The following is a 9417-nucleotide window of genomic DNA, read 5'->3' as shown; positions in this document are numbered from 1 at the left end:
GTGTGTGTGTGTGTGTGTGTGTGTGTGTGTGTGTGTGGTGTGTGTGAGTGTGTGTGTCTGCTTGCTACAGAGGATGTAGTTGAGTGTAGCCTCCAGGCTGGGTTGGTACCCCGCCCCCCACTGCTGTGTGCATGCTGTGGCTTACCTCTCAAGGATCGCTTTGGATCCAGAATCTGTCCGGGACCTCTGCCAGGGTTAGGTGGGACACGTGAAGCCCCCTTCTCTACCCATAGACTACCAGGAGAGCCCAGGCAGTCCCCACCCTTTACACTGTAGGGATCACTGTCAGTGACCCCATTATTCAAATGTGGTGGAGCCCAGCCCTGCCTGTGTGCTGGAATAGAATGTCTGTGTGTACGTATGTTCAAGCACTTGCGCATGCTTGAATGTGCCTACGGTCTTCTGACTGCCTGGCGCTGGACTAGATAAGGGGGGCAGCTGAGTTGGTGATCAGTGAACTACTGGCCCCCTTACTTCTTCTTGTTCTTAGAGTCTCCCTTAATGTTAAGCGTCCCCCAGTGAGGTGACCTAGAAATCAGGCTTTAGTCCTGAGGCCTGTGACCTTGACCTCTGATACCCTGCCATCCCCCAGATTAAAACTCATCTGTTGTATGGGGTTTGGTGAACCCAAGGGTCTTACGATTCTGTCTTGTCTTCCCAGAGGGCCATTTCTCTTCCATTTGTATCTGGTCTCAGCTGAGCATGGAGCCAGCACCCTTCCTGGGGGCTCTGAGGCTTCAGAACTGCATAGCTGGCAGACCCCCAAGCTCTTCCCCTGGACAGTAAGCATGGTGCATCTGGGCAGCCACTGGAACGGGAGTAAGGCACAATGGGACACTATCTGCCCCCCTCCCTGCCCCCATCACAGACACACAGACCAGAGGTGGTGCTCAGCCTTGTATTAGAGAATTTGTCCCTCAGGCAGCGTCCCTCTATGCATTCTGGGTGTGCTGGGACAACTCCATAGGTGTAAGTGCAGACTGTCATCCTCTGAAGGGACATGGTGAATGGGTGTGTACCTTTGTGGGGATGCTGGGAATTAGTGTCCAACACCAGAACATGGGTGTTTTCTTCCTCAGGGTAGCCCTGGAATGGGAGGGCATGGCTGAGGGTGGCCATCTTCAGTGGCTTCCTTCACTTTGGTGCTAGCTGGCCCCACCCTTGGCTCACCTCCCCACTGTGGCCCTTCCTCTAGTGCCTGGGTCCGTGGTGGAACCCCTGCCTCACCCTGTGCGTCTTAATGGCTCATTTCCTGCCCTGGGAGCCGGGACCCTAACTCCTCATGGGGAGGGTAGAGTGTATGTGTTGAGGAGGTGACTGGGATGGGGTGTAGGCATTGGGACAGCTAAGAAGAGCCTAGTCGTCTTTGTCCTTGGCGCCGTGCTTGAGGATGCGAGTGAACTCCACATAGTTGAAGTTGCCCTTCTTATCAATGGGCGCCTCACGGTACATCTCGTCCACCTCCTCATCCGTGAATCGGTCGCCCATGGTGGTGAGCAGCTCCCGCAGGTGGTCCTCGTGGATGAACCCTGAGGCGTGGCATGACGCGGTTAGGAAGAGCAGGCTCTGGCCACGCCCACCCACCCCTCCCAGACCTTGGAAACCTCATAGTGGGTGGGGCTAGAAGACCCCCCTCAGGTTTCCAGCCACTTGAGGGACATGGCTGTGGATAAGAGAGTTTTCGGAGGGGTCCAGAGGGAAGAGTTTACAGAGGGTCTATGCACAGTGTCTGTGGAGACCGTGACACCGTGAGGGGTTAATTATCTGTGACAGAAGCTGGGGTAAAAATGAGAAGGCACAGTTGATTTCTGGAAGGTTTTTTTTTTTTTTTTTTTTTTTTTTTAAATTTCTGGAAGGTTTAAGTAGTGTGTCCTGGGCACTGGGAACTTGGGCTCCTTCCCTTGTAGCACCCTGGTGCCCCCTCCCTAGCCCAGGTCTCCCATGTACACTGACCTGAGGCTTCCTCATCAAAGCAGGCAAAGGCATTGCGGATCACGTCCTCGGGGTCTGTGCCGTTCAGCTTCTCCCCAAACATAGTGAGGAACATGGTGAAGTTGATAGGTCCCGGGGCCTCGTTCATCATACCCTCCAGGTACTCATCCGTGGGGTTCTTCCCTGTGGTGGATGGACATTGCGGCTGCTGTTCCCAGTTCTCTGTCCCCAACTTGAGTGACTCATTCCCAGTGACCTTTGTAGACTGGGAAGCAGGTGCCAGGCAGCCAATTTCCTGCCTTCTCCTGGGCATCCAGCTCCTGTCCCTGCCTGCTTTTGAGGTATGAGGGCATGCCACAAGCCCCTGGCTCCTCCACCATTACGGTGTAAGATTAGCTGCTCCCGTGGGCCAGGCCACCTGGTGCACTCTCTACCTTCCTTGTGCCAACAGCATACTCTTTTCTCACAGGCCAGGAACTGTGGTATAGAGAGGTAGGGCAGCTTATCCAAGGTCACAAAGCAAGTGAGGCCCAGGGGTCAGCAGCTAAACTTGGGCAGTCTGTTCCAAGGTTCCAGAAACATTTCACAAGTGCCTACATGGGTGAGTTTTGGTGACATATAGGCTTACATTCAAGTCCCAGTTCTGTGCCTCAGGACTGTGACGGTAAGACACAGTTCCACTGGTCTCCCGGCAGTCATTGGCACAGTTCTGGGATGCTGTCCTCTGCTAGGTTCAGACCCAGCTGTGCTCGGGGCTACTGTGCCACCTTGGGCAGATTGCTTGTTTTTTCTGAGTCTCTGCCTGCCATCCCCCAAGAGGGAGCTGCATGGAGAATTAGGGTGATGGCTGTAGAGCTTACTACCATGTCTGTCTGTCTGTCTGCCTACCTGTCTGCCTATCTATCTATCTATCTATCTATCTATCTATCTATCTATCTATCTATCTATCTAGTTCTTCTCTCATACAATACATCCTGACCACAGTTTCCCCTCCCTCCACTCCTCCCAGTTCCCTCCCCTAACCTCCCCTCTTCCCGAGATCCACTCCTCCGTTTTCCCTTCAAAAAGCAGCAGGCTTCCCTAGGTAACTGAACAGGGTTAACCAGATGCAATAAGACCAGGTCCAAACCCTCATATCAAGGCTGGACGAGGCAGCCCAGTAGAGGGAAGGGTCCCAAGAGCAGGCAAAAGAGTCAGCGACACCCCCACCCCCACTGTTACCCCCACTGTTACCCCCACTGTTAAGAGTCCCATAAAAACACCAGGCTAGCAACCACTACACATGTAGAGGACCTAGTACAGTCCCGTGCAGGCTCCATGATTGCTGCTTCAGTCTCTGTGAGCCCCCATGAGTCCTGCTTAGCTGATTCTGTGGGCCATATTCTTTAACTTGAAAACCACATCTGATCCGTGGACCCACCATACACAGGCACGTGTTTTTCTGGCTGCCTAGTTAGACCCATCCAGTCTCTGGGACGTGAAATACAAGGTGGGAAGCCTTGTATTATAGCCTGACTGATGTGGGAAGCCTTTATGACTGTGCCTTCTGAGCCTCCACTCCCTTGCTTTGTTTTCAGAAGATGCCCAGAGGAGTTTTTAGCCCATGAGGACCAGCCCTCCTCACCTGGACAGTCTTTCCCTTCCAGGATACTCAGAGGATCCATATTGGAGTGTTGGGTTTTCTTTTGGGAGAGGGTATTCTCAAGAAAGCCTGGCTGGAAGGACGGGCACCCCATTTTCTAATCTGGGTGACTGGCCTTTTACACAGGCAGTAGTAGGCCCAAAACAGAGCCAGGGGTCGAGTGGGATGGCCAAGCTCGATGGTATGGCAGCTCTCCCAGTGCTACTCTTATCTGTCATCTAGCCCTGATCCTCTAGCCCCATTGAAGGCCATGCTGAGAACTGCTGCTGCGGCTGGCTGGCTGTGGCCGGCGCATGGAGAGAGGTGCACTCTGGAGGCCTTGCCTCTGGGCCTCAGTATACCCATCTGAACACTGGCACTTTGGACCTGATCCCTGACCCCTTTTGGCCCTAAGACCCTGACCTTGGAGGTGTCTTGGGAGTATGGAGGGGTGCTCTGGCCTCCCTACTAAGCCTCAGTTTTCCCATCAGTACAAACTCAAAATACTGGCACGTTTTTCTAAGATTTACCACATAGCCCGATGCATAGATCTGACTTTCCCCGGGGAGTCAGGCTGTTTAGGTTCAAATCCCGTGTTAAACCTGCTCCTTGCCTCAGTCTGCCTCTCTGTTGAGTGGGCAGAGTTGGAGCAATATGACCTTCAGGGTAGCACTGTAACTCTCATTTCACAGGAAGTGCCCTGTAGGTGCCAAGCACCTCTCTCTCTCTGTGTACCTGCTCCACTCACCCAGGGAGGCCAGCATGTCATGTAGGTCCTCCTTGTCAATGAAGCCATCACGGTTCTGATCAATCATGTTGAAGGCCTCCTTAAACTCCTGGATCTGGGACTGGTCAAACATAGCGAAGACATTGGACGTAGCCCTCTGGGGCCTCTTCTTGGTGGTCTTGGCCTTGGCTCTCTTGCTGGACATCTTGGCTTTGGGTGTTGGGGGTTCCCTACAGGGAAGAGCATGGGATCATGATGGACAGGGAACCTTCCTGCCTCCCCCTGAGGGCTTTTAGGGCTAAGCTTGCTATTCAAGGCATCCCACAGGTTTGGGCCTCCAGCCATTCAGTTCTCTCTGAGTGCAGCCTGTGGGCTGTATTCCTCTATCTCTCTTCATCTGGAAATCGGGAAGACAGAGCATCCTGCTGCAGGAATTAGTTAATTTAGTATCTAGAGAGCCACTGAGTGGTGCTGAGCATGGAAAGAATTAATTTTGTTGCAATTGGGTATAACAGGATTGGCTTGGAGCCAACCATTAATGTGCTTTGTCTATGTTACTTCTTGATAGCATGTGCCCATCTCCTGGCAGGGAGGTAGGGCTCTCCTAGGAGGGGGCAGATCAGCAGCACTGTACTTCTGATATTACCCTTCCCCACCCCTCTCCCATCCCTCACTCCATGCCTCTGCACCCCTCCCCCATCCCTCACTCCATACCCCTGTACCCCTCCCCCATCCCTCACTCCATACCCCTGCACCCCTCCTCCATCCCTCTCACTCCATGCCCCTGCACCCCTCCCCTATCCCCCTCATTCCATGCCCCTGTACCCCTCTCCAAAACCCTCCCCATCCCCCTCACTCCATGCCCCTGCACCCCTCCCGGCAGCCCTTCCTATCCCTCTCATTCCACACCTTTGTTCCCCCTCCCCCCCAACCCTCTCACTCCATGCCCCTCCCCCAACCCTCCCCATCTTCTGCACTGTCTGTGGAACACAGCTGCTCTCTCTCAAGGATCCTGATTGGTCCCTAGTGGATGAGTTTCATTCTGGGCTCTCTGTCACTTCCTGTACATTGAAGTTCCCTCAAGTTGAAACTACAGATCATTTAAACCTGGCATTTTGGCATTTGGGCCTTGGGCTGGTCTCCCCCATCCCATTCAAAACTCAGACCTTTACTTGTCTCCTTAAAAGCCCTCCACATCCACAGCATGGCATGAAAGGACCTAGTGTCCTCCCAGCTTCCGACTGATCCACTTTGTCCCATCCCTGACCTCTAGCATTCCACAGCCATTCCCAGGCCTTCCTTCCTTCCCTCCTTCTATAGCTGTCATCCTGGGGAGCTCTGGAGTCCCAGGGTGCTGTTCTCCGCCCTTATCTTGACAACAAACACTTGCAGACTCCCTCATCCCTCACCACTAGGGCAGCCCACAAGCAGCAGGCGAGTAGATGGCTCTTTAGTGAAAGGTCGTCAGAGCTCCACTCTACAGATGGGGAAACTGAGGCCAGGGAAAGAACTCAACCTGACCCCATCACAGCTTGTGGGGAGAATACATCTCAAGACTTAGTGTCTGCTTCCCCTAAACTAGCCAAGGCCCCTCTCTGCCCTATGCATTGCATCCCTCGGCCCAGGGCCTATGTCCTTCCCTGTAATCCCCCCTGGGCTGGGATCATGGTCAGCTCCAGCAGGTCCCAGGGCCACATCTGCCTGTAGTCTTGAGACTCGAGCTGTATAAGATCCAAGGGCCCTACAGCATGCACCAGGCTTTGGTGTATCTTTGTGAAGTGCTGGGTGGGCATTGGTAGGAACTGAGGGCAGAAATGCTGTCCCTTGAAGCTGCCATCCCACCTCCTGTGGCCATCAGCATTTGTAGCCCCTCCTGTCTGCAGACCTCTAGAGCAGACCCAGCCAGGCTCCCCTAGGGTATCGCAGCCTTCTTCATCCTTGAGAGGCAATGGCCCCCCAAAAGGGAAGTGCATACCCATGAGAGGGTTGCAAGTCAGGACACCATGCTAGGCTGGAGTCAGTGGGTGGCAGGCTTGGCTCTTAAAGGGCCAAAGGCTGTGGCTAGGCACTTTCTAGACTTGGTTGAATGACTGAAGTTAGAAATAAGCTGGCCCCTAACCCTGAAGCCATAGTCTCCCCTTTCTTGAGTCCTAGACACCAAGGATCAGACAGCTGGACCTTGGCTGTCATGGCTAGAATATTCCTTCCTACTGCAACAGCTGACACCAAGGTAGAAGCCAACAGGGTCCCCTTACTCATTACTAGTCTCCATAGCTGGGCTGTGCCAGATGCCCTGCTCTCGAACCAGCTTATTAGAGACTAAATACTCTATCTTCCTGGAAGCAACCAGGGCAGCTGGAGGGCTGTGAAGAAGCCAAGACCAAGACCCCCTCATCCCACCGTTCTCTGATGCACACGGCACTGAGGATAAGGGAGGTGTGAAGTGGTCACTATCCCTTCTGCGGTAGAGTTTGCAAAATTGTGTGTGTGTGTGTGTGTGTGTGTGTGTGTGTGTGTGTGTGTGTGTGCTGTGCTTCCGTAGGGCTCAATTTCCTCTTGACACACACACACAGTTTCTTCGGTCAGTGACTCCCTCAACCTCCTACTGGCATCTCTACAGACAGGTAGCCTGGAGCTTCTGGACTTGGTGTGTTAGGCTCTTTAGCAAAAGGACACTCTAGATCCTTGTTTCCTTGCCCAAAAACCAGTTTTCCGGGGGCGCAGAACCATCAGTTGCTCAGTCCCAGGCCAGGGTCCCCTGTAAGACCTGAACAAGGCAGTAGTCCCAGCCCACACCACTAAGCATGCCACAGCCCTCTGAAGGCCGGGTGAGGTTCGGCCTGACCACCTACTGTAGCTGCCCAGGCGCTGAGCGGGCTCCCACCTGCTGCAGAGAAGAAAAGTCCTTGGCGTTGCTGCGGTGCTTCGAAAGCTGGCTTGCAGCAGCTCGCCCGCTCTCCGGAGCTCTGGGGGCGGAGCCGGGGCTGGCTGGACCGGGGCGGCCCGGCCTTACAAGGCAGAAGAATGTGCGGGGGGTGGGGTGGGGGCGGGGCTGAGGCAGTCAGCCCGGCCTTATTAGGCTTCCGCTTGCTGGCTAGGAGGCTGGGGTGTCCCTAGAATAGCCCCCCTCGACGCAGCCTTTCCCTGGGTCGGCCCAGGCTGGGGCATGGAAGCAGACTGGGGTGTTCAGACTGGCAAGAAGGGCGGAGCTTTCAGGGTTTCCCAGCTCTCCGACCCCCTCTTGTCCCAGAGGCCCCTGCTGTGTCTGGTGGAAGGCTGGCTTTCACCCGGCCAAGTATGGTCTTTTTTTTCCAGTGAGACACAGACAACAGCGGCCATCACTCTTTCCCTAGGGAACTTTCCGGCATTCGGCATTCGGTTACTTTGTAAATAGCTGCCTGGCCCCCTGCAATGGGGCTGGCAACTGATGCATCTGCCTAGGGAGCCCTGGGAGGGAGGCCTGAAACCGACTATGATTCGGGACAGTTCTGAGCATGAGGGTTCTGTGAACCGGGTTGAAATGGAGTAAGGGTGAGGCGAGATGGAGCCAGATGCGGTGCTTCATGCCGGTAATCTCGGCATTTGAGAAGCTGAGGCAGCAGGATTGTAGGTTCCAGGACCGCTCCGGGCTATGGAGCAAGAAGGTCTAAATAAATAGAAGGTAACAGTTTTTATCTGTCCTGGGCAACATTAGAAGTAACAGTTGAAACACTTCCAGAACTAGAACTTGGCGAGTTTAGCTTAGCGTCAAGTCCAGAAGTCACAAAGGAAAGACTAGTGGATTTCAGTGCAGGAGATTTAGAGCGCACACTCAAGGACGAGAGAGCAGACAGAATGTGGAGGAGATGTTGGTTGGGCTTATGGGGCAGTGAGAAACTGGGAGAGAAAGGGAGGGGCTCTGGAAACATTTCAGTGCTTCCGCCAATAGGACTTGGAAATGGATCAGAGTGGAATGAGAAAGAAAAAAGTTGGCTCCAAGAATTAAATTCCTTTAAAAAATATATTTATTTGGGAAGAGAGTTGGTGTGGAAGTCAGTGGACAATTGCGCGAGTCAGTTCTCTCCTTCCTCCATATGTGGCTGGGCCACATATGACAGCGAGTGCCACTTCTACCGAGCCTCTCTCAGGCCCAGTTCAAGGACTTCAGCCGAGCAGCTGGAGGAAGAGAGAGCTGCCATTTTCTTAGCTGGGCAGGGTGGGCGGGCACAGGAGGAACAGATTTGGGAGGGATCCATTTTGTCTTAGATGTATTAATTTTTGGAAACTTTCTTTTCAGATAATTTCAAGCAACAGATAAGGTTATAAGAATCATAGAGGGGTTAGGGATTTGGCTCAGTGGTAGAGCGCTTGCCTAGAAAGCACAAGGCCCTGGGTTTGGTCCCCAGCTCCGAAAAAAAGAAGAGAGAGAGAGAGAGAGAGAGAGAGAGAGAGAGAGAGAGAGAGAGAGAGAAAAGAATCATAGAAAACTGACTTCCTTGAGAGTCTCCAGTTGACATTTGGCTTCTCACTCTTCCCTGTGGGGAAGACAGGGGACCCAGGGACCCACAAAGTTATTTATGCATATTGCCCAATACTTGATATCGACCTGTACATAATGTGCATTTTATCACTACATATAATATTTTAGCATATCCTAAAAGGAGGGCTCCCTTATGTATTGATAGCATAATTATCAAAGTCATAAGATTTAACATTGATCTAGGCTTCTTTTTTTTTTTTTTTTTTTTTTTCCGGAGCTGGGGATCGAACCCAGGGCCTTGCGCTTCCTAGGTAAGCGCTCTACCACTGAGCTAAATCCCCAACCCCTTGATCTAGGCTTCTAATTTACAACCTATATTCCAAGTGCAACAAGTGTCACAGTAATATCCTATATGGAAATTTGTTTTGGTTCAGGGTGTATGTGATGGGTGAGGTGCAGGTGCCAAGGGCATCATCCTATGGCGCTTGGAAGGTGATGTTATGGAGCTGGGTGTGGTGGTTTGTAAAGGCTTGGCCCAGGGGTGTGGCTCTATTAGGAGGTGTGGCCTTGTTGGAGTAGGTGTGTCACTGTGTGGGGGCTCTAAACCCTTGTCCTAGCTGCCTGGAAGCCAGTCTCCTCCTGTCTGCCTTTGGATGAAGATGTAGAATTCTCAATTCT

At 53.0% G+C, this 9417-nt stretch overlaps 1 protein-coding gene across 2 annotated transcripts; it reads right to left on the bottom strand.

Moving 5' to 3' along the window:
• Positions 1-884: 884 nt before the first annotated feature.
• Positions 885-7274, bottom strand: Myl9 (myosin light chain 9). Of its 2 annotated transcripts, none has more exons than XM_006235402.4 (4): positions 7133-7274; positions 4302-4510; positions 1954-2115; positions 885-1529 (listed from the first exon to the last, which is right to left on the bottom strand). In XM_006235402.4, exons 2-4 carry the CDS (start codon positions 4483-4485, stop codon positions 1357-1359), a joined length of 519 nt encoding a protein of 172 aa, XP_006235464.1. In that variant the 5' UTR covers positions 4486-4510; positions 7133-7274; the 3' UTR covers positions 885-1356. The 2 variants fall into 2 exon arrangements, with proteins under 2 accessions (XP_006235464.1, NP_001094355.2); NM_001100885.2 differs by having other exon boundaries at positions 7165-7247.
• Between the last annotated feature and the right edge of the window lie 2143 nt (positions 7275-9417).

The sequence above is a fragment of the Rattus norvegicus genome, chromosome 3, assembly GCF_036323735.1.
Source record: "Rattus norvegicus strain BN/NHsdMcwi chromosome 3, GRCr8, whole genome shotgun sequence".
Classification (NCBI taxonomy): Eukaryota; Metazoa; Chordata; class Mammalia; order Rodentia; family Muridae; genus Rattus; species Rattus norvegicus.
This window is presented reverse-complemented; position numbering and strand designations above follow the sequence as displayed.